This window comes from Pristiophorus japonicus, chromosome 1 (assembly GCF_044704955.1).
Source record: "Pristiophorus japonicus isolate sPriJap1 chromosome 1, sPriJap1.hap1, whole genome shotgun sequence".
Lineage (NCBI taxonomy): Eukaryota > Metazoa > Chordata > Chondrichthyes > Pristiophoridae > Pristiophorus > Pristiophorus japonicus.
Genome location: NC_091977.1, coordinates 373,380,975 through 373,406,864, shown reverse-complemented (window position 1 = coordinate 373,406,864; position 25,890 = coordinate 373,380,975). Strand labels below are relative to the sequence as shown.

General features: G+C 43.5%; 1 protein-coding gene across 4 annotated transcripts in view; it reads right to left on the bottom strand.

Annotated features, from left to right (window-relative positions):
* The window catches only part of LOC139273836 (lethal(3)malignant brain tumor-like protein 4), a 563,891-nt gene that overhangs the window by 16,555 nt on the left and 521,446 nt on the right, over nucleotides 1–25,890 (bottom strand). For all 4 annotated transcript variants that reach the window (XM_070890916.1, XM_070890932.1, XM_070890926.1 and 1 more), the window contains exon 22: nucleotides 8,326–8,388. In XM_070890916.1, coding sequence (XP_070747017.1) covers nucleotides 8,326–8,388 — 63 coding nt within the window. The remainder of the gene's footprint in view (nucleotides 1–8,325; nucleotides 8,389–25,890) is intronic.

Here is a 25,890-nt window from a genome sequence, read left to right as displayed (position 1 = left end):
GTGAGCTTGTGATGCGACTGAACTGCCCAAAGCATTTTTATGTTTTGGAACAAGACAACTCAAGAATAGTTCTTGAAATTGACAGCATAGGGGACGATTCACACTGGTGAAGTATTGCGTTTAATATACCCTTAGGTTCGTATTATTTCACATGCTCTGGTAGTTCTCCAATTTGTAATGATAGTGTATTTGATATATGTACCCCATGTAGTAAGTCTTTAATGCACAAGCCAATTGTGCACTAATGCCCATGACTAACCAGCACTAACAAACTAATTGATCACACCAAAAGAGAAGATCCGAAGCAATGTAGAGGAGACCCCACGTGGGGTAAGATCAGGGAAGATAGAAGACACAGAGGATACCCCAGGTGGAGCAGAATGAAAACACCGGAACAGTGAATTGAATTTGAGTTTGGGGTCAAAGGTTGCTCCTCCCCCTCGAAGGAATGGACTGTAAGAAAAGGGAAATCTTAATTTCTGAGTCTCCTTATTAACTAACGCCCAAGCTGAGAAAGCATAAGTAGGTTAGGGGACCATGAGTGGTGGGAAGTAGCTCATAATGCCAGCCACCATCCCTGGACATTAATTATATCAGCAGGCTTAGTGATTGCCCAATATCTGGTCTTAATGGTCCTTATTATGATGTCTTGCTATTTGAAACATCTGACCCTCCAATTGAACCGTCGAACTAATAATGTAGAGCTGGCATGATGCATGCAAAATCGAAAATAAGAGGTCAAAATGGAGTTTTCCCCCTCTCAAGGTGGGGACTTAGTTAGAAATCAGTGGTGTCCAAAATGTATATGGTTATGCGAACAAAATGATGACACGAATAATGCTGTGTTTACATGATTGTATATAACTCGAGACAAAAAGTCTCTTCAGACTAGTATTAGAATGACTGGATAGATGCTTAGAATCGGCTTATGTTTTTGGTTTCCTGTGGATGTTATAGCATTCTGTATTGTGACAGTCATACATAATCTGGTTTCCAAGCTAGCTATCTGCTGTTTTCAAGTTAGGATTTCGACTTTGTTTAAGTATCTCTAATTTGACCAACTAAGGCTCAACATCTACATTTCTTCTATTATTACTAATAACCATGTTATAATGCAAAGGTATGAATTGGAGTTTGCTTAACAAAACTACTTGCAAAGATAATTAAAGGTTAATTAAAGTAGAAGATGGAATTGATGGGAGTTAAGGTATCATCTCAGAATGGAGCAATCTGTTAGTATAAAGGGAGATAGTTTGGATAACGACAGGCTGAGCACACAGCTCTAACATAGGCCCCTGGTTAAGAGGGTACAAGGTTGTACTGGTTGTACCAGGGAGGATAGGGACAAAAGAGATAAGACAAATTCCAATAGATGAGCCTTCAGGATGTATAAACAGGAAAGACAAATTGGCAAAGAACACGAGACCCCTTTAGGGGAGGGTTTTTCATCTAAGAGTTGAAACAAAGAACTCGATGTGCCATTGGCACCTAGTTTTTATGGGGAACCTCTATAGGTTGAATGATACTGTCCATATTCTACTCCAGGCCCACCCATAAAAATAGATTAAAAGAAACACCATGAGGGCTTGTTCACACAGATGATGGGGCTGGTTTAACGCTTTTCCTAGAATGGACCCATGCTGTCCCAACTTAACACTCTTGGCGGCTCTAGAAGAGAGGAAGAAATGACGTAAGCTGGGGAATTGTTTGCGCATGGCAGCCATCTGTCCGATCGGGACCGGTACCAGCTGCTTGCCACGGTCGTAAGCTTTTGTTGTATAACTAGTTGTTATATTCCGTCTTAAACACAAACTATCTACCATGTTGATTTGCAGTCGATCCTGACTATTTGAAAGACCAAAGATAAGCTAACAAACTGGCTAATTTCTACATACATTACTAAGGGAGTATTTTGTGGTCTCCTTATAAAGTGATGCAGGTGTGTACTATTGATATCTTAATGAGGGAAACTCCTCCGAACCAATGAAAATTTGGAAGAGTCAGCAGCAGACGTTCCTAGTGTGCTGATGATCAAAGGCTCATGGATTACTGGCCCTGGGATAAGTCAATTTCTGAGTGCAGTGCTAACATCACTGTATTGAAGCAAACAAAGCTCCTGAATTATTTCTCAAGGTCAGCCAATTTAAGTGTGAGTGTGAACTTCCTGTGCAGATTGGACCAGGCACTGGAACATTGCTGATTTTGATAGTGGGATATCCAGTGCAGCAGTTCTTACAGGGCTGTTGCTGTTATTTAAAGGAGAGCAGCATGCAGTGTGGAACTTTACATTTTTTCCTCCTGAAATGGTGCAAAGAAAAGGTGTCTTAGGATAGCACATTTGTAAGATGCTGCCCTTGATGTGCTGTTGGACAAGAATCAACAAAGAAGGATTTCCCTCTTTGGGGCTGAGGCCACTCCAAATATCTGCTCACAATGTGTTGGGAGAAGGTGACCGAAAGAGTGAAGACCTCGCTTATCTCAAGAGCTTTTGGGAATAAATGTGCATAAGATTAGCAGCCTCAGGAATATTGCCAAGGCAAGAGTACCTTGAATTTGCCTACACAAAGTATGCATGCCACAAAGAGTCAGCCATGGCTCAGCTGGTAGCACCCTCAGCTCTGAGTCAGAAGATTGTGCATTCAAGTTCCACTCCAGAGACTTAAGCACAAAATTCTAGGCTGACACTCCAGTGCAGCACTGAGGGAGTGCTGCACTATCGGAGTTGTATTTCTGAAGAGATGTTAAACTGAGGTCCCGTCTGCCCTCTCAGGTCGATGTAAAGGATCCCAAGGCACGATTTCGAAGAAGAGCTGGGGAGTTATCCCCAGTGGCCTGCCTAATATTTACCGCTCAATCAACATAACAAAAACAAATTATCTAGTTATCAGCACATTGCTGTTTGTGGGATGGAAACAGGAAATGCTGAAAATACTCAGCAGGTAAGGCAGCATATATGGAGATAGAAACAGAGTTAACATTTCAGGTCGATGACCTTTCATCAGAACTGCTGAAGATGAACATGGTTCTATTTCAGATTTCCAGCATCCGTGGTATTTTGCGAATGTACAAAGCACCCTTCGAGTTCTGCCAACAAGTATAGAATCCAACTACATCTAAGAACATAAGAATTAGGAGCAGAAGTAGGCTATACAGCCCCTCGCGCATGCTCCGCCATTCAATAAGATCATGCCTGATCTCCGACCTCAACTCCACTTTCCCGCCCGATCCCCAGATCCCTTGATTACCCTAGGGTCCAAAAATCTATCTATCTCAGCCTTGAATATATTCAACGACACAATATCTACAGCCCTTTGGGGTACAGAATTCCAAAGATTCACAACCCTCTGAATGAAGACATTCCTCCTCATCTCAGTCTTAAATGGCTGACTCCTTATCCTGAGACTATGCCCCCTAGTTCTAGACACTCCAGCCATGGGAAAAGACCTCTCAGCATCTACCTTGTCAATCCTCTTCAGAATCTTTTATGTTTCATTCTTCTAAACTCCAGAGAGTATAGGCCTAGTCTACTCAATCTCTCGTCAAAGGACAATCCTCTCATCCAGCAATCAATCTAGTGAACCTACATTGTACTGCCTCTAAGGGAAATATATTCTTCCTCAGATAAGGATACTAAAACTGTGCACAGTACTCCAGGTGTGGTCTCAATTGTAGTAAGACTTCCTTACTCTTGTACTCCATCCCCCTTGCAATAAAGGCCAACATACCATTTTCCTTCCTAATTGCTTGCTGTGTTTCCTGTAAGAGGACGCCCAAATCTCTCTGAACACCAACATTTAATAATTTCTCACCATTTAAAAAATATTCTGTGTTTCTATACTTCCTACCAAAGTGAATAACCTCACATTTCCCCACATTATACTCCATCTGCCACCTTATTGCCCACTCACTTAACCTGTCTATATACCTTTGCGGGCTCCTTGTGTCCTCCTCACAGCTTACTTTTCCACCTCGCTTTGTATCATCAAAAAACTTGGATACATTGCACTTGTCCCTTCATCTATGTCATTGATATAGATTGTAAATAGCTGATGCCCAAGCACTGATCCTTGCAGCACCCCACTAGTTATACAGCAACTGTTTAGTCATACATGATCACTTACTGGCAACTCCAGGGCCATCCACAGCAGAGCCCCCACTGACGAAGGTCTTTCAAGATCTTGGGCTACAATAAAGAGAAGTCTCTTTTGTCCATGATCAACATGTTGAGGGAGTTGAACTGAGAGAACTTTGAGACAAGACTTTACAGATCCCACTGTAGCTCTGCTTATAGACAGATCGCTAGAAATGCGACAGGAGTGCCCGGTGGAAGTGACATGCAAGAAGCTGGCTCTCAGGGTGACTCCATATTTGACTCACCATGCAAATTCCACAAAATGTGGCAAAAAAAGAGTGATAAAGCTGTAGCAGATTAATGCAGTGTCGATGGTAGTTGAGGTAGTGCAGAGGGCAACATGTATGATGTATTGCGCCATTGAATTGTGTAGATAATGGACAGGCTTATTTGTGCATTGGGTGGACCAGCCACTTAGTTGAAAATGCCTATATTCAGATAAGATTCTTCCTGGCTTCAACTGCATTCAGTCAAACAATTTTTCCATTTGGTTTCAGTGTCCTGCTCTGCCAAAGGTTTCAGCTGGGCCTTCTCTTCTACCTATTCATGGTAATAATTATTTGTATGGTTAAGTTGCAGTTTTTCTTTTTGCCTTAATCGTGGGGGTGAGGGAGAAGTATTTGTTTCTAAATTTCCCAACTGTGACTTTTTGAGAGCGGCAATTCTGGAACAACCAAAACCTAAAAGATTGGAATTCTTTCTTGTTTTTCCTCTCCTACTGTTTGTGTTGAAGGAGCATGACGAGGACCTGAGAAAGAAAGGTCTTCTTGCACCAAAGAAAGATTACCCTTATCCCCTTCATTTAACCAGCTGCGTCTCTTGATTAAAGGAGAGCTGCATTGACATGTTTGAGGACTTCTATCTTCACCAGCTATGTTTCATGAGGGAGGTAGTCAGCAAGCTATGCTGTTTCCTCCAGTGTGACCGTCAGACAAAATCAATAATAGGGATGGCTGTGCCACTGACTCTGAGGTGGCTACAACCTTGATTTTTTTAATGCTGCTGGATCATTCTATGCCACCACAGGGGTTGTATACCAGATTAATCAAATCAGCAATGCAACAATACATACAGCCAGGAACAGAAGCCGTTTTGCTAAGGCAAATTCTTTCATTGCTTTTGCCATGGAAAGCAGCAACAGGCAAGAGAGGAAGCTAAATTTTTTCCACATTGCGGCCTTCTCTAAAGTGTGGCCATGTGGGTGCTGTCACAAATCCCATGGTCTTCACGAACAGTAAGGAGTTCCATTCCTTTATTGTAAACTTGGCCTATGACCACATTCACCAAATTATGCATATTAATGCCCATTACCCTGGTAACAGCTACCTCCATTTTATGCCAATCCACTATGCCACCATTATTCGAAAAGAAGACTAAACGAATAGCTCTTTGGTAACTAAGGATAACCTCTTCAGCTTTGGCTTGTGACCGCTTGAGACAAATTCATGCAAGAAGTAAAAAGCATTACAATGAAGTACATATGCCCGCTAAGATCAATATAAAAACAGAGCACCAGAGGTTGAAACAAAGGGTCTGATGCTTGGACAGATCAGGAGTTGGTTTTGTAACGCAGCTTAGCTCTGAAAGATCAAAGCAGTTTGTAAAAGTAAAAGCACAAATTCAAACTTTAAACAATAGCTGCAAATACTGGCCTTTAGTGCACATTCCCGATGAGAAAGCCAAGAATTTATTTATTCTAATCATCTCAATAAATTAAATTAAACTTTGAGCCTTAATGAGTTTATTGCACATTTTGTGAAACGTCCCAACAGAATAAAAATTATCTATTTGGGAAAGAGAAGAAATTGAATGATACTGAGGCCTGCTTAACTGATCTCTCCTGCACCATTCACATGGTCCTTTCCTGTGCTATTGGTGTCAGCCTTATTTGTGAAAATATTTATTATAATCTTCCTGCTAGTCATGACACATCTCTATAGGTGCATCCTTTCTCAGAGAAGCAAATTTCAAACGTGCTAATAATTATGCTATTCAATTGCATAGGTTTTACATACTACGAAAGGTATTCAATGAAATCCTATGTTTTTTACTTATTAGATTTATTGCTGGGTAATTAAACCCATGAACTAAAATTATTCTTAATTGGGGTTTTTGTAGTCATGAATGCAAAAGTCAATGAACTGAATATACTCAAATCATTGCAGCAACATTAAAGTCAAATATATAATTTAGTGAAATCCAATAATCTCACAAAAGTCCACATTTTATGTTTCACACATTGAACAGATAACCATATAACATTTATCATGAAAACACTATTGCAATATTTATCTTAATTATTTGTAAATAGTAATTAAGTGGAAAACAGCCTGTGAGCTGAGTGTTTTTCATTTCATCACCAATTTTCTTCCCTCTACTCCATGCAGGGGCACAGTTCCACAGGTTGTGGGTGCTCTCCAGTACATTGCTTAAGTGTCAATTATTCATCTGCGCATCTTTACAGTGAGTAATGGCAGGTTATTTGACCACTCAAGGCAAATCAGCTGAGCCCATTCATTTACTCACCCAATTCATATACATCACTTCCAGCATGATAGCAATAAGAAATGGGAACCAGAGCCAACTTTCTCTCCTTGTGCTGAGGCCATTCTAATACCTCTACCACTGTGTCAGCTATGTTCAGCTACTTCAGTACAGACCAGGGATTGAACTTGGGACATTCCTGATCTGTATGGCTTAAACCCACTGGAATAATTTTGTACATCTGGTTATAGCATATATAGCAAGATAGTTAACATAGATAGTAAACAGATTAGAACCTAATATCTGAGTAAGAGCTATTTTATGTTCCATCAAGAAAAATACTAAAGACGTCCCCAGTGACTCAGTGGGGGTAATTTTCAGCTTCACCCGTTGGCCGGTAATCTGGTGGAGTAGATGGCCATTATAGAATGTTAATGGGCTGAAAGCAGGCGGGCTCTATAACTGATGGGACATCTGCCACCTTACCACCCAAAGGGTGAAGGTGAAAATTACTGAAGAGTCACTGGGGACGCCTTTAACATGTTTCTTGATAGAATGCAAAATGACTCACTCAGATATCAGGTTCCAATCTGTTTACTATCTATTTTAGCTATCTTACAAGCTTTAACCAGGTCACAGTTACATTTTAGATGAGGAAGAAAATCACTCCGAAATGAGAAATTCTGGACATAAAACAATCTTTATTCTTGGCATTCTGTCTGCCAAATGATCTATCCATTGCCACATCCAATTCCACAATAACATGACAGACTTTAAATTAAATCACATATATCCTGCAGAAAATCCTTTTTTTCCTAAAAATTTATAGGAAATAAATTGAATGATCTGAGTTGCAATAGGCATTCGTATGTTCACACATATTTCCTCACACCCATTTCAGTCCTCCTGCTGCCTCTCACCTCACTGCTTCTATTCCCTATGCTTCTATACTTAACTACATAAGTGAATGCTGTTAAAAAAGCTTAAGAACTGCTGATGAATTCTGAATCATTTACACACAATTATGACACATGGTATCGTTACCACTCAGAATCTTTTGAATTAGAAAATCCCTCATGGAATATTCACATCCCAGTCTAAACTTGGATTTAGAGAGTAGATTTTCCTTGTCCTCATTCGGTGCAAGCCAGGTAACTGGAACTCACTTTGGAAAAGTGCCAGGTGCTGCCAAGATTTACTGAACCTCACTTGTGGTGGTCCATGTAATTGCCGCAAGTGAAGACTTGGAAAATCTACCGTTATATAAATATAAGGTGATGCTACACTATACATCAGATAATCATATATAGGAAGTATAAATTTATGTTTTTGGCCAGCTAGAAGAACCTGTGGTCTGACATTTTGTTCCTTTATACTTTAATTTCCAAGTGTTGTTCCCACTGGGTGCAAGGCTCTTTGCATTAAAATGATTTGATCACAAATTGCAACCAAGGCTTAAAATTAAGATGCAAATCGAAAAATGCAGTAACATTTGCAACTAAAATACATACTTGTTTACAGCTCTGTATAAGTAATATTTTCTATAAGAAAGCCAAATTAAGAACTGTCAGCCTGGCTTATACTGGAACTGCGTACCACAGAATATTACAGCAGCCACGCAAGCTCAATATTATATATAGTGATCCAATAATTATTAGAAGTTTTCAGTCTGTGAAATTCTAGGAGATGGAGGTTTCATTATTTCTTACCTCTTCTTTAAACATCTTTGCTTGTTCTTCACAACCAGGGAGAGTCTGTACAAAGTTTGCTACCTGAAACATATAACAAAAAAAAGCACATGTTTTGAAATACAAGAAAGAAATTGCATTTATATAGTGCCTTTCTCAACTTCAATATGTCCCAAAATGCTTTACAACCAATCAAGTACTTTTGCACTGATGTAATGCAGAAAACGTGATGGCCAATTTGCACACAGCAACGCCCCACAAACAACAATGCGATAATTATCAGATAATGGGGCCAAAATTCAGGTGGGCCAGAAAGCTGGGCACCTATGAGTTTTTAAACTGTTACTCACTGCTGGAACTCTTGGTGCGGTGAGTAGATCCATTTTCAGGACTTTGAATTTTTTTCAAAGTCCTACAGGAAATGGATCATAATAGGGCGGACCTTAGACTCAAAGCCAGGCTGACTGGCTGAAAATGGATTGTTTGGGCTGTCCGCCACTGTCAATAAATGTGGTGACGTTACAGCGCGTGTGCGTCACCATGCTCTCTCCCCTCCGTTAAAGGGGAGAGATTTGATCGATTTTTAACTTTGGCCACTGGGCCACCAGGGAGGGTTTCGGCCAGGCCAGTGGCCTGGCACCCAAGAGGGGTGCCAGGCGGCCCAGCCAAACCCACGGCCAGTATTTTGCCGGCCGATCGGCAAGTCGGCCGGCAAAAATTCTTCATTGCGGCCGCAGCAGTGGGCCCTGCCCTTTAAGGGTGGTTGCACTGCTGGCCGCACACAATCTTCAGAGGATTCACCTGCCGGGGGCACTGCGCGGCGGGGGAATCGTCGGATCGCCCGAGCTGAAAATGGATAGGTAAGTATTTATTTGATTTAAATTTGACGGTGCATTTACTTGGGCGGGATGGGGTCCAGGCGGAAAAATCCCTGATCTGAATTTTGATCAGGTTGTCCTGTTGACTCCAAAGCGACGGCCATTTGATTTTTAGGAATGGCGGCCGCAAACGGGCATTAACGTCTCTTTGAGACCCTGAATTTCAGCCCCACTATGTTTTTAGGTATTGGTTAATGGATAAATATTGGCCAGAACACCAGGGAAAAAAAACCCTTCTCTTCTTTGAAATAGTGCCATATGATCTTTTACGTCCACCAGAGAAGGCCTCAGTTTAACATCTCTTCCAAAAGATGGAAGCTCCAACAATGCAGCATTCCCTCAGTACTGCACTGGAGTGTCAAGCCTAGATTTTGTGGTCAAATCTCTGAAGAAGGACTTGAACCCACAACCTTCTGACTCAGAGGCAAGTGTGATACCATTGCGCCATGGCTGGCACCTCTCTCAGGATAGTAGCATGTCTGCACCCTTGCCACTCTCTCAACTAATGTCTGCCCTGGTACCAGAAATCCAGCTTAGCGATATGTGTGCAGTCAACGCTGCTTTGGACTTGGGGGATAGTCTGCAATTTGCATGAACCCCAGAGCTCTATCCTGTTTCTGGTTGTTCATGGAGAACATGCATCAGTCATCTGCTTAATGTAAGCGTGAATAGCAGGCTGACTGATGTTGCTAATCTCCTCTGCTGCAGTCAGGAAAAAGCCAAAGGCAAAGAGATTTAGGGCTGTAGTGAGTGACCTTGACTGCAATAGGCAATGCAGTGGTGGCTGTGACAGTGGGTAGCAGGTCTTGTTGTTGGACAAGGACTCTGTGAGAGCCTTCATGGAAAAGCACAGCCTCTTTATGCAGTGTTCCTCTGAGAAATGTAGGTATGTAACTCTGGTCCTATACAACTTTTTGGGACAGTAAGGATGTCTGTGAACTCTCCTCCCCTGTTGTCTCCCTGCAGCTCCATATGGTCCTTCCTCCTTTTGCTGCTGTTTCTCTTCGACTAGTCAGAATGGAATCGAGGCCCACTCAGAAACTTCAATGGGTGGGCCTCTGGTCGAAGCTTGCTGTTTACCGAAGCTTCTATGTAAATGAACTGAGTGACCCTTTATTTCTTTAATCTTCTCTGGATAAACATGAACGATGCAAAGCTGAGTTTAGGACAAAGGCACTGCAGGCTAAATCGTGATTGGCAGCTGGAAGAAAGTTTTCTTGCAGTTAACAACAACAACTTGTATTTATATAGCGCTATTAACATAACATCCCAAGGCAATTCACAGTAGCGTTATCAAACAGAATTTGACACCGAGCCACATAAACAAATATTAGGACAGATGACCAAAAGTTTGGTCAAAGAGGTAGGTTTTAAGGAGCACCTTAAAGGAGGATAGACAGGTAGAGAGGTGGAGAGGTTTAGGGAGAGATTTTCAGATCTTAGGGAAAGATTTCCAGATCTTAGGGCCTAGAGAGTTGAAGGCATGTCTGCCAATGGTGAAGCGATTAAAATAGGGGCTGCTTAAGAAGCCAGAAATGGAGGAGCATAAATATCTCAGAATGTTGTAGGGCTGAAGAAGGTTACAAAGATAGGGAGGGGCAAGGCCATGGAGGGATTTGAAAACAAGGATGAGAATTTTAAATTTAAAGTGTTGCCAGACCGGGAACCAATGTAGGTCAGTAATGAGTGAAAGGGACTTGGTGCAAGTTAGAATACGGGCAGCAGAGTTTTGGATGAGCTCAAGTTTATGTAAAGTGGAAGATGGGAGGCCGGCCAGGAATAGTTAAGTGTAGAGGTAACAAAGGCATGGATGAGGAATTCACCGCTAGATGAGCTGAGGCAGAGGCGGAGTCGGGGGATGTTATGGAGGTGGAAGTAGGTGGCCATGATGATGTAGCGAATATCTGGTTGGAAGCTTGTCTCAGGGTCAAGTAGACGCCACGGTTGTGAACGGTCTAAGTCAGCCTCAGAAGATGGATGGAGTCGGTGGCCAAGGAATGGAGTTTGTAGTGAGGTCTGAAGACAATGCTTTCAGTCTTCCCAATATTTAGTTGAAGGAAATTTCTCCTCATACAGTACTGGATATCAGACAAGAAATGTGACAAATCAGAGACAGTGGAGGGGTCAAGAGAGGTGCCGAGCTGGGTACCGTCAGCGTACATATGGAATCTGGCATTGTGCTTTCGGAAGATGTCGCCGAGGGGCAGCATGTAGATGAGAAATAGAAGGGTGATAAGGAAAGATCCTCGGGGGGCTCCAGAGGTAATGATATGGGAGCGGGAAGAGAAGCCACTGCAGGTGATTTTCTGGCTATGACTGGATAGATAAGAATGGAACCAGGTAAGGGCAGTCCCACCCAGCTGGACGACAATGGAGAGGCGTTGGAGGAGGATTGTATGATCAACAGTGTCAAAGGCTGCAGACAGGTTAAGAAGGATGATGAGGGATAGTGTACCATGCTCACATCGGATGTCATTTGTGACTTTTGACAAGGTCCGTTTCAGTACTGTACGAGGGGCAAAAACCTGATTTGTGGGATTCATGGGCACGGATTTTGGAGGTGAGAACACGTTCAAGGACTTTGGAAAGGAAAGGGAGGTTGAAGATTGGGTGGTTGTTTGCAAGGACAGATGTCCCTCATGGTTCACAGTGTCAAAGACCTTTGTGAGGTCAAAGAAGGCCATGTACAAGGGTTGATGCTGTTCCCTGCATTGCTCTTGTAGTTGTCGCGCGGTGAAGATCATGTCCGTTGTACCCCTTAGTGGACAGAATCCGCATTGTGACTCTGGGAAGAGCTCCTCAGCCACAGGGAGAAGATGTCTGAGGAGGATTCTTGCGATGAGCTCTGTAGTGCGATGAGCACCTTGAGTCTCGTCGCCAAGAACATGCGGAAAATAAGCGCAGACAGTGGAAGGAGTGTGCGGCAAACCAGGCTCCCCACCTACCCTTTCCTTCAACCACTGTCTGCCCCACCTGTGGCAGAGACTGTAATTCCCGCATTGGACTGTACAGCCACCTGAGAACTCTCTTTCAGAGTGGAAGCAAGCCTTCCTTGATTTCGAGGGACTGCCTATGATGATGATGATGGCTCCAGTAAAGACCGCAGCCCAGAAGCAGGTAGGTTTTGTAGTTGTTGGGTGAAGAGATCGCCCGGGAGTGTCAGGGTACAGCATGGTTGGGAGGGTCGGGGTGATATTGGGGGGTGGGGAGAAAGAATTGATCGGAGAGAGATCGGGGGGGGGGGGGGAGGGGAGGGAAGTGGAGATATGGGGAGGGTCGGAGATCGAGGGCAGAGATGGGTGCCTTGAGGGGGTGTGGTGGGGGGGGCGAGTCGGAGAGACAGGGAGGATCAGAGGTCGGAGATTGGGGAAGAGATTGTGGGATCGGTGGAGAGTTGGAGGAGGCTTGATGATCACAAAAAGGGGGGGTCAGTGATGGGAAGGTCAATGATGAGAGATGACCGGAGGAAGACTGTGGAGGGGACCCCAGTTATTTACAATATATATTAATGATTTAGACGAAGGAATTGAATGTAATATTTCCAAGTTTGCAGATGACACTAAGCTGGGTGGCAGTGTGAGCTGTGAGGAGGATGCTAAGAGGCTGCAGAGTGACTTGGACAGGTTAGGTGAGTAGGCAAATACATGGCAGATGTGGTATAATGTAGATAAATGTGAGGTTATCTACTTTGGTGGTAAAAACAGGAAGACAGATTATTATCTGAATGGTGACAGATTAGTAAAAGGAGGTGCAATGAGACCTGGGTGTCATGGTACATCAGTCATTGAAAGTTGGCATGCAGATACAGCAGGCGGTGAAGGCGGCAAATGGCATGTTGGCCTTCATAGTGAGAGGATTTGAGTATAGGAGCAGGGAGGTCTTACTACACTTGTACAGGGCCTTGGTGAGGCCACACCTTGAATATTGTGTACAGTTTTGGTCTCCTAATATGAGGAAGGATATTCTTGCTATTGAGGGAGTGCAGAGAAGGTTCACCAGACTGATTCCCGGGATGACAGGACTGACATATGAAGAAAGACCGAATCGACTAGGCTTATATTCAATGGAATTTTGAAGAATGAGAGGGGATCTCATAGAAACATGTAAAATTCTGACGTGATTGGACAGGTTAGATGCAAGAAGAATGTTCCCGATGTTGGGGAAGTCCAGAACCAGGGGTCACAGTCTAAGGATAAGGGGTAAGCCATTTAGGTCCGAGATGAGGAGAAACCTCTTCACTCAGAGAGTTGTGAGCATGTGGAATTCTCTAGCACAGAAAGTTGTTGACGTCAGTTCGTTAGATATATTCAAAAGGGAGTTAAATGTGGCCCTTACGGCTCAAGGGATCAAGGGGTATGGAGAGAAAGCAGGAATGGGGTACTGAAGTGCATGATCAGCCATGATCATATTGAACGGTGGTGCAGGCTCCAAGGGCCGAATGGCCTACTCCTGCACCTAATTTCTATGTTTCTATGTGAGAAGGGGGCAGGGTTTACTCGTTAGCTTGGTGGGCATAGAGGAAACACTTCTGCTTCTCCTGGTCCACAATCAATGCCTCAAAGGCGCTTATCTAATGGATCCATCCCTTCTCGCCTCCTTTTACCTGCCTGGTTTCCAGCCCACGTGCATCAAGAATAGAAATCCTGTCTAAAATGGTGACACACAGCCTCCTTAAAAAGTTTTAACAAACGACCTGCCTCCTGAGAACTGATTGGTCTCCCACCCCTTGCCCTGCCTCCATTAATACAGGAAGTGGGCGGGCTTGAGGCAGGTTGAGTTCCTGATTCAGATTTTTAACATTTTAACTTCCCACCCAACCTGAACCCACCTGATTTTGGGGTTTAAAATTACACCTGATGTGTTTGTAGCAGAACATTTCTGTCATAAGGTGTCACATCAATAGTAAGTGGCTTTCAGTTGACTACTGACTGTTATTGGGGTTTAGTTCCATTATTAACTTCTTAATGAACCAAAACTGAAAGAATTAACATGCTAGTTTTGTCATTGTTACTGTAATATCGATGAAACAAAGTCTGGACCATCATTATAAATTTATAAAAAAGTTTGGCTTTCAAAACAAATTCTACAAATAATACTAGCTTCTTTAAAAGCAGGGTTACAGTTGTGGACCTGCCAATTGTCATTCATATTATTTTAAAATGTGAGTTATTTTAAAAAAACAGAAAAATATGAATACAGCCCTTTAAAGTCACTCATGCGCATCATAAATCTCATTCCTAATATTACTAGATGATAATACTCTCCTATATCTATAGCACTTGCTTCAAGACTTCAGACATATTGTTTTAGTCTGGCTCCCAACCCATATTGTCATTTACATTGTGTGGGGTAACTGGAGGTTCTGCCACTTTTAAGCCAAAAAATAAACTCCTGGAAATGGTGCAGACCCAGTACACGCAGGTCTCGGCTGTTTTCTGGCAAGGTTCCGCAGTCATGCGCTTGAGCTATGCCAGACCAGCAGAATCCCTGAGGAATTCCGGCCCCAATATCTTTTGAGTTTTTAAAAGCTAAAGCAACTAGTTGGCCACCAATAGCAGGTTGGCATTCGATAAATGCAAAACTAACTGGCGCACTGAACCCCTTAACTTCCAGTTGTGAATGTTTGAACAGAGCAAACACATTTAAAAATCAGATCAGATACTGGGAATACAAGCAGATGACTAGCAGTTTTCCCAGCGGGTGTTATAAAGCACTATTTTCAAATATATTTTGCACCAACCATCACTGCAAACTGAATAAGCTGCAAAGGCAAACATTCAACATGATCAAATACCCTGTTGCCACTCACTGTGTAGACTTGCACAAAATAATACCTAATAAGCAAGATAATGGAACCATACATCTAATGATTCAGTACCTTCAGGAGAAAAGCAAATTTCAGAAAAGGAGATGGAATACCAACTTAAACACTTCTTCTTCCCTGACTTCCCCTCCCCTTCAAGATCTCATCTCCATTCTCTCTACTATTTGTATTGGTTTTAAGTTGATAATTACTTTGTAGCCAGTAAAAATTATATATATTCCACATCTTTCAAAACAAATTCCTCAAAGTTCAAGTGCCAATTTTAAGTCGGGGTCTGTAGCGGAATTACTGGTTTCTAATTGGCTGAAGTCAGCTCCAAAGTCTATTTTAATCTATTGAGTGACTAAGGCCCCGATAATTGGGCGACGCACTGGGAGCGGATTTTTCTAAATGCAAACAACTCATTATCATTTTACTTCCGGGTTTCCCGTCCAATCAGCGGCAGCGAATGCGATGTGGACCTGCATAATGCGATCTCAACTCCAGTATTGAAAGGGACAATCCAAAGATGCAAGTGGAAGACTTGGAATTGGCAAGAAGAGAAGAGGAAGTCTCACAATGGAATCCAGATGCTCAAAAGCTGCGTCCCGCTTTACTGACGCCTCCGTGATGTGCTCAGGCAAGGTGAGTACAGTGACACATTAACCTATATCCAGCTGTGCGCATCACCCCATCCCCTCACTCTGCCTTCTCAAGCCTATTCCATCACATCACTCCTCACACCCACTTACCTTGCAGGCGCATCCATCCTATTCTTTATATGCACTTTCTAACAACCCCATTTATCCATCCACCACTGCCACTCACCATCATCCTTATGCAATTTAATGCCTCTTCCTAATAGTTACCTTCACTAAATGCACTCCCTCCATCGGGTGAACACATGCTATTACAGTCACTCATACGTCTTTTCTTTTCCCCTTTGCAGGGAGGAGAACACAAAATACAAGAGAGAGGGAAAGAACTGGAATTGGCCCTCCACAGATCTCACAACTGACAAGGAAGAAGCGCTGGAAATCAGTGGAGTCTTGGCGTCCCTAGCCATCAGAGATGGGGAGATGGGGGCCTCCCAGCTACCTGATGACACTATAATCGATCCACATGTAATATAACACACAATCGTGTTGATTTCATTTCAGCAGTGAAATAGGACCACCTTAATGATAAGTTGTAACATTCTTATTTTGCCAGTCCTAATTCATATCTTTCCTCTCCAGCAGGAGAACCTGGACGTCATGAATGACAAATCCTCAGAGGAGCTGATTCTTTCTGAGGGTGCACCATCACAGGACTCATGCTTACCATGCACCAGCTCAGATATTCCCATTTTGATCGGACCAGTTAGATAGGTATTTGGGTTTTCACCTGTTGATTCTCACTTCACAAGCGAGCAAGAGCAGATGGTGGTAGCAGGGACAGGAGTGGAGAGTCCATGTCAGAGGATGCAGCCCTCTCCTAGCTCTGCTCAGCTGGACACAGATGCTGTACCCCTGGGGCAGTAGATAAAAAATATAATCATCGAGGAGTACCAGAAAAATGTGAAGTGTACCGTCAGGCCTTCCAAGTATGCTATCCATGATTGCAGAGAGAATGGAGGAAGCATGAGTGGGTTGATGCAGGGCATTACGACGACGTCTTCATGCATGGATAGAGTAGCCAGCTCGGTGGAACATCAAATGCTCCAAACAAATGAGTCCATGAATGACTTGACCATGGCCATGCAGACTCTCTGGATGCCAACATGTCTGGTGTCTTAAATAGGATGACAGATACTTTAGCCTTGGCCTTGCAGCATCTCACTGACCTGCACCAAAGTGCTCACCACCACAATTGTAGGAGTGAAGTGCTGCTGGTCCATGAGAGGGATGATGGCAAACGAGGACATGGAAATGGAGGCTTCTCACCCGTTGCTTCACCCCCCATCCCCGACCCCACCCCCCGCTAGTCAGTAGCCCACATGCTACCTCCTCTCCCAATTGCCAAGTCTGTCCCTGTACAGGTGGAGCAGTCTTTGGTGAGGCCCTCACGTGCTCCATACCTAGAGGTTGTTGGCCAAGAGCATCTCAGCAGTCAGATAGGGATCTGAGCAGACTGCCTCTACATCTGCTGAAGCTACAGAGGCTGTACCACATAGGAGCGGTAGGAAAGGGAAGAGTAAAGCTTTGAAGTTCACCAAGGGTATGCATATGGGTGTGAGAACATTTTGTCGTGAAGTTTCCATTCTTTAGTAGAATCACATCAAATTTATTACTTTGCTTCACTTTCCCGTGTTGCTCATTCCTGGTTCCTGGGTGGCAACTCATCTTTTCAGTTGCTTGTTGATGATTGATCCTGTCACTTCATGCCTTCCCAATGAGGGAGGGACATGCAATGGCTGGTTGGTTGTTTGCAATATTGCATTGTGTCAGTGGCATGGGGTGGCGGGGGAAAGAGTGGACATTGCATTTAGTTCTGACATTGGTCCACTGGTGGTAACTAACTGAACCTTGCATTAATAAAGGCATCCCTGCAGCAATGTGAGCAGCTAGTGCTGCTTTGACGTCGTCACCTTTCTCCTCCTCCTCGGATTCGTCCACAGACGATGTGCGCTCTGCGCCTTGTTCCACCTATAGCTCTAATCCTCACTGCTGTGCAATGTTGTGTAGAGTGCAGTAACAGCACAACGTTTCTGGACATTCTGGCTGGTGCATACTGAAGGGCACTTCCAGATCTGTCTCGGCACCTGAAGCACATCTTGAGCATGCCAATCACTTGTTCAATGACACAGCTGATGATCATCTGGCTATCATTGTAGTGTTCCTGGGCTTAATTGGTCGGGTTTCTCACAGGTGTCATCAGAAAAGTTTGAATGGAGTATCCCTTGTCTTCCAGCATCCAACCTTAAGTCTGCTTTCAGTTCCAAAGATGTCTGGAAGAGTGAACAGGATGAAAGCATCATGGCAGCTCCCCGGGAATCTCGCACCCACCTGCATTAATATCTTTTTGTGGTTGCACTCCAGCTATAGATTGATGGAGTGGAAGCCCTTGCAGTCCATGAATTCTCCTGGATGATCTGGGAGTGTACGGATTGCCATGTGTGTGCAGTCGATGACACCCTGCACCTGTGGGAAGCCAGCCTGAGACACATACATGAGCCATGTATGTGAGCGCCAGCTCATTCTGACTGGCATCATCAGAGGCAAAGTCACACAATTGCCGAACCTGGCAAACAACAAATCAGTCACCTTCGTTATGCATTTGTGAGCAGCTGACTGGGAGATTCTGGCTATGTCTCTGGCAGAGCCCTAGAAGGATCCAGAGGCAAAAACGTTGAGGGCGGTGTCACTTTGACAGCCACATTTAACGCGTGGCCACCAGGTCCCACATGGAGCAGGTCTTCTAAGAGGCTGGAGATGTCTGCCACCATCTGACGCAACAACCGGGTCCTCTGGAAGCACTGCTGTTCCGACAGGTCAAGGAAGCTTAGCCTCCGCCGGTACACCCGGTTTTGTGGGTAGTGCCTCCTGCAAGTTGCACCACTCTGCTGCTTCCCTCGCAAATGTCCAGTTGCAGGTCTGTCAACAGCAGGCTGTTGCTGCTGGTGCACCCCCCTCTGTGATTTTCAGCTCCAGGTTGGTCAAAGGCAGGCTGTGGCTGCTGGTGCTGGTCATATTGTTCCTCCTCTGAAGTCCAATCTAAGACAGTCTAAGGCCATCTTGATCTGACTTAGTAAACCTCCAAAGTGTAGAAAGTCTCAGCAAAATACTGTGAACAAACCTTTTCCCACTAGTAGGTAAGAAATTAGCTGAGAGCACTAAGTATTTATTAGAGTATTTGCATCACGTTTAATCAGCCCCATCAATTGCTGTGTTCTTGCCTTGGTTTCAATTCAATGGCAGGTTTCAGGACACCGGGGAACCCGTGGATCTACTGTTTATCCTAGGGGGTTGTGCTCAACTGAGTTAAACTTGGAGTTAGGTGGGTTGGAACCGTCTTCCAGACATGCTCGCATTTTTGCCAACTGTAAGACCCCATCCGCACCTAATCCCACATGCTCCTCCATGTTAAAATCTCCCCCTAAGTCTCTGGGGATGTCTGGAGGGCGAGGTGGTTAGATATCACCACTTTCCAGGCCCTATTGCCACCTTCCACATCATCATCATCATCATAGGCAGTTCCTCGGAATCGAGGAAGACTTGCTGCCACTCTAAAAATGAGTCCTTAGGTGGCTGAACAGTCCAATACGAGAACCACAGTCCCTGTCACATGTGGGACAGATAGTTGTTGAGGGAAGGGGTGAGTGGGACTGGTTTGCCGCACATTCTTTCTGCTGCCTGCACTTGATTTCTGCATGCCCACGACGATGAGACACGAGGTGCTCAGCGCCCTCCCGGATGCACCTCCTCCACTTCGGGCGGTCTTTGGTCAGGGACTGCCAGGTGTCGGGGGGAAGTTGCACTTTATCAAGGAGGCTTTGTGGGTGTCCTTGTAACGTTTCCTCTGCCCACCTTTGGCTCGCTTGTCGTGAAGGAGTTCCGAGTAGAGCGCTTGCTTTGGGAGCCTTGTGTCTAGCATGCAAACGATGTGGCCTGCCCAGCGGAGTTGATCAAGTGTGGTCAGTGCTTCGATGCTGGGGATGTTGGCCTGGTCGAGGATGCTGTTACATACCCTTCCATGTGGTGGCTCAGCAACTGAGGGACAGCAGCAAATCCACCTGGACCTCAGGCCCTGACCACCATCATCATTTACCTGTGGCAGGTGGACAAGGAGCAGCAGTGGCGTTCCTGGTGGGGAAGAGCCCAAGGGAAATCATAGGCTTAACTACCCAAAATGTCCGAGAATTTCCGCCGCAATCTTGCCCAGTTATCTCATTTGCAGCACCAGAAACCCAATCTACAGGGTTCTGCTAGTTAAACACCTTTAACTGTTTTAGAACGGAGGCCATTGTCTTGCAATATATTCAGCAGCATATCTGCTATGGCTATGGAACAACTGATCCTGGTCCTCAAGTTATCAGCCATCTTAGAGCCTGTGTGTTTGTGAGATCGTGCAGAAGATATCACAAGCTGGAGGTTTGAACACATTACAGGATCCTTTTTCAGTTTCAGTTTGTCCTTGAATTTGCACTGTGCAAATGTTAGCTTACAATGAATTAATTTATTTAGAGGTAATTGCTTTGCCTGCTACTTTAATGAAGACATTAACTCACGTGCCACTCCAGTGTGTAATTTCATACCATCTGGAGTTTGCACTGTGTGCAGTATAATTCCAGCCTGCTGCAAAGTCCTATTTTAAAATTGGTTCACAGGTCCTCCTAGAAACTTTAGCAATGTATTTTCCCATCTTTCTGATGTTATGAAAAAGTGAGCGTTCCCATCCATGTTCTCCAAACATTAACCATTTGTTGCCCAGGGAGCAAAGCCCAGGGAGTATCTAAACATACATGCTCAGAAGTCCTTCAACTGGCATAGCTGGCCCTATAACTCAGTATGACAGAGTCTCAGACTGTTTATATGTAGTATAACTGCACCCTAAGATATTAATGTAGTCTGACAATGTTTGTACAAAAATCCTCAGCTTGACATTAATGAAATTGACAACAGTATCTTCTACAGAAATTGGCATCAGCCATTATCATGTAGCATTGGAATATCCCTCATATCACTGTTAAAATGGCAACCTAATGCCTCAGACTTCTTTTCGGTTGCTAATATTATGAAATATTTCAATAAACAGACACAACGATGCAAGTTGCATACTACCAATGGAAGTCCATATTTGATCCTCAAATGACCCGTATTTCACCAATGTGCTGATATGTACCATTGTGCAATACTGACTAATGAGATTTTGATGAGACGTTAATATATTAAAATATTCTAGATTTAGATTTAGCTTTGTACATTAAGCATAAACTGACTGCATACTAAGCTTAAAAAGTGTTTTAGAAGCTTTTAATCTCTACTTAGATCCGTAGATGCTGCCGATTTGTGGTTGACTGAATTGAGCCTTGAGGGAGATGCATCCATTCACTGTGGACAATGACTCCATATTTCTTATCTGTATTGAATTGGGGTACTCCAAACCCTTTTGTAAGTACTGTCCTTCCATTAATCAACATTGAGGGAACTACATAACTGCAGGGACCATGGAGAGTGCATCCTTCACATTTATAACATATGAAATTTATTTTGTACTCCAACAGATTATCCAGTTAATAAATGCACAACAAAAATGTTTTTTTTAAAAAGGAACTGCCAACATTCTAGCATTGCAAAAATAAAATAAGCAGTGGGTGTCCATACTCTGGACTCTAGCTGTGCTTTCAAGTCCTACACTACTTGTTTCTTCCCTCAGAGGGTTGTGAATCTTTGGAATCTTTACCCCAGAGGGTTGTGGATGCTCAGTTGTTTAGCATATTCAAGGCTGAGATAAGGCTTGAGGGGCCATATGGCCTATTTCTGCTCCTATTTCTTATGTTCTTGCTACTTTTTGGACAGTTTTTTATGAGAAACAGTACATTCCATCTTAGCTTCAGGGTCGTTATTCTCGATTGAGTGAATGGAGGAACCCAAACAATAGAACTATATTTTGGTACCTCAGACTTGTTGAACAGAATAAAATCACCAGAATATATAATTCATGGCAATCAATTATTTATAAATAATTTTGTGCCATTGACAATGTAGTTTTGTTAGCTTTTCAGCCAAAAATGAAGAAATATGTTTGTTTACATAACGATAATTGTTGCGCACCAAATGGCTAATTTCCTCCCAGTGCAGAGCCTTGGTCAGAAAATCAGGCTACAATTTTGGAGCCCCATCTCCCCATCACATTCACTGCTAGTGGGGCTCTGTCCAGGGAATGGAGCCTTGAAAAATTACACCTTAAAAGTAATGCATTGTTGTGAGAGTTTTGAGAAGCTATACAAATGCAAATATTATAAATGGGGCAAATTCTAAACAATCAACATGAAATACTGCAGAAATACTCAGTAATTACAACAGTGCCAAAGTTTTAAAAGAGCAATAACATTATTTGATTATATATGGATAAGGAAATTAATCAATACATTCTCACCTTGCAGTGAGAAATGTAACCTGCATTAATACTGCATTTTCAATTCAGCTTCATTTTTTATCAGTTCTTTATTGAGATAAATTATTTTTTGATACCTAAACACAGTGCAGGGTGCGTTCATATAATTCAGATTCAGCACTTAGAAATCAAAGTACATGTTCAATTCCTCTATTAGAATAATCTCTTGTTGAGAATTTGCAGATTCCTAGTAAATAGCTAGATTAATATTTTATGAACCTTACATCCAGATATCAGTCGCAGAGTCTCACTTTCTTCCACTTTTAGTGAAGATAAATATATTGTGTATGCTAAAATTAATCCAGTCCAGTATTGAGATTTACCATTTTAAGCGCGACAGTGGTTTAGAATATTAACAGCTGGAAATTATGTTTTTGATATTCTTTCTGTCTACTGCAGTTCGTTCCTTTTAAGTTCCAAAATTGGCATGTTCCTATATATATATATACATACTCTCCTTTCATTTCCACTATGTTGTAATCGAAATTGACATAGAAACATAGAAAATAGGTGCAGGAGTAGGCCATTCGGCCCTTCGAGCCTGCATCGCCATTCAATAAGATCATGGCTGATCTTTCCCTCAGTACCCCTTTCCTGCTTTCTCTCAATACCCCTTGATCCCCTTAGCTGTAAGGGCCATATCTAACTCCCTCTTGAATATATCCAATGAACTGGCACCAACAACTCTCTGCAGCAGGGAATTCCACAGGTTAACAACTCTCTTGAGTGAGGAAGTTTCTCCTCATCTCAGTCCTAAATGGCCTATCCTTTATCCTAAGACTATGTCCCCTGGTTCTGGACTTCCCCAATATCGGAAACATTCTTCCCGCATCTAACCTGTCCAGTCCTGTCAGAATTTTATATGTTTCTATGAGATCCCCTCTCATCCTTCTAAACTCCAGTGAATACAGGCCCAGTCGATCCAGTCTCTCCTCATATGTCAGTCCTGCCATCCCTGGAATTAGTCTGGTGAACCTTCGCTGCACTCCCTCAATAGCAAGAAAGTCATTCCTCAGATTAGGAGACCAAAACTGAACACAATATTCCAGGTGAGGCCCTATGCAACTGCAGTAAGGCCTCCCTCCTCCTGTACTCAAATCCCCTAGCTATGAAGGCCAACATACCATTTGCCTTCTTCACCGCCTGCTGTACCTGCATGCCAACCTTCAATGACTGATGAGCCATGACACCCAGGTCTCATTGCACCTCCCCTTTTCCTAATCTGCCACCATTCAGATAATATTCTGCCTTCCTGTTTTTGCCCTCAAAATGGATAACCTCACATTTATCCACATTATACTGCATCTGTCATGCATTTGCCCACTCACCTAACCTGTCCAAGTCACCCTGCAACCTCTTAGCATCCCCCTCACAGCTCTCACCGCCACCCAGTGTCATCTGCAAACTTGGAGATATTACACTCAATTCCTTCATCCAAATCGTTAATGTATATTGTAAAGAGCTGGGGTCCCAGCACTGAGCCCTGCGGCACTCCACTAGTCACTGCCTGCCATTCTGAAAAGAACCCGTTTATCCCGACTCTCTGCTTCCTGTCTGCCAACCAGTTCTCTATCCACGTCAGTACATTACCCCCAATACCATGCGCTTTGATTTTGCACACCAATCTCTTGTGTGGGACCTTGTCTAACTCACCCTGTGGAATGACTTAGCTCCCTCAGTCTTTTCCCTCCTCAAGCAACTTTCAGGTTATTGAAACTCAGCTTGGCATCACCTAATCACTACTTTCTGAATACATTTTTCTTCTTTTACTCTTTTCCACCATGGTGGCATTCTAAATTAAGGCATTGGCCCATCACCTTGGTTTCTCAAGTAAAAATCCAGTATATGCTAAGCTTCACAACATGCCTGTCTATATAATGGTTAAGTACTTCGTTTCATTTTCAATTTTTACTTATTCAGAAACAAAGATGAATGACCAAGACAGCGATAAATAGCAAAGGATCTGGAATACTTCTTGGCCCCAACTCTCTCCTCCCCATTCCAGGGTAGTGGAGTATTCTTGTGGGACTTAGCCATGAACCTTGAAATGTACAGTGCTACTACTCCAAGGCATACCAGTTAAATGTCATTGGAACAAAGGGTGGCCAATACCTAGCTCACAATGGTCAGGTGGGAGATACAATAAAATCCAGAAGGCCATAACTCTGATGAAGAATTGTGGAAGCCCCAATAGTTTTCAGTACTACTAATAGTATGGAGGAAATTTACATCTAGTTATCGCCCCATCTACATTCAAAAATGGAACAGGGTCAGTAACAGTTTGAAAATAAAGCGATCGCAGTCCCACCCACTTATCACTGTTATGTGTGGTAAAATTTGCAGGTGGACATGAATCCTAGCAGCCAGAGCTCCCATCTGAAACATGCAAGTAGGGTCAAGTGATATCATTTGGACCCTTTTCCACCAAACTTGCCAGACTAACTCAATTCCCACTCCTGCTTTCAGGTAAAGCTGTCTAGAGCTTTGGGAGACATTTTTCTTGCAGTGCTTGTGGGTTTTTTCACCTTAAAGATTTGAAAGTGCTTGTAGCTGTTGCTGTGAATTCTGACCTCGTGTTGCTTGCTGCTCCACAATGTTGCTTCTCTCTGTGCCACACACAATATGTACCTCCTCTTTAAGCTATTGCTCCAGACCCTTCGAAACAGCCACGCTGCACGATTTCCCACCTCTGCATTAGTGAGCTGCCTATAGGGAGCACGTTTCTCACCTACATGTTAATGAGGGTCGACCTGTAAAGTTACATGGACATCCTCCAACTCCTCTTACAGCCACCATGCTAGCCCTGCTCACTTGTTTACTGTTTGTTCATGAAAATCGGCCCATATGTGGGGACTTGGGACTTGCTGTGACTGATAACTCTTGCCTTAAGTGAATCACAGCTAATATGACCAGGACTACTTCACTCAGAGCTTCCACTGTTGGCTGCAAGAAGCACTTTTGCTGCTCCTAACTTCTGGGAAAGAACCTCAGGATGCTATCCCCTTCCTGGGTTAGTAATAGATACCCAGACACTGACGGCTCAGTCAGAACTCACTTTGACTTTATGTAACTCCATGTGAGTACATGTTTTACTGCCCCATGCCTTATGGGAATGGCTCTCAAAATACTTATTTTCATTCAAGAAAAATTGGATGAGGACATATTCAAGATCTTCTTATGATCAAGCATATCTGGTGCACAACTGCTATAGCCATCCATCGCCAGATTTGGCTTGACCACGTCAAGCTCTATGAGGCCTCCCTCTCTGCTTTAGGATCATCCTATCGGGCAAAGCTAACCCCAAGCTCCTTTTCTCTATCACCAATTTCCTGCTTAAACCCCTTTCTCCTGTCCCCTTTACCCTCACCCCTAGTAACAAGTGTGAGGAGTTCATGAATTTCTTCATCATTAAGATTAAGACTATCCATTTAGCTGCCTCTGCTGCTTCCTGACCAGCCTTCCATCTTGATTACTCCAATGCTCTCCTGGCCAACCTCTCATCTTCCATGCCTCATTTCAGCTCATCCAAAACTTTGCTGTATGTGTTCTATTCCGCACCAATCTTCACTTGTTCATCATCCCCATCCTTGCTGACCTACAATGGTTCCCAGTTCCCCAGAACCTCAAAATTTAAATTCTCACTGTTGTGTTCAAATCCTTCCAGTGCGTCCCTGTAACCTATTCCAGCCCTACAATTTCCCACAAACTCTCCAGTCCTCTAGCATCTTGTGTATTCTCCTTCCCTTTGCACAACAACTGGTGGCCATGCCTTCAAAGCCTAGGCCTCGCTCTCTGGAATTCCCTCCT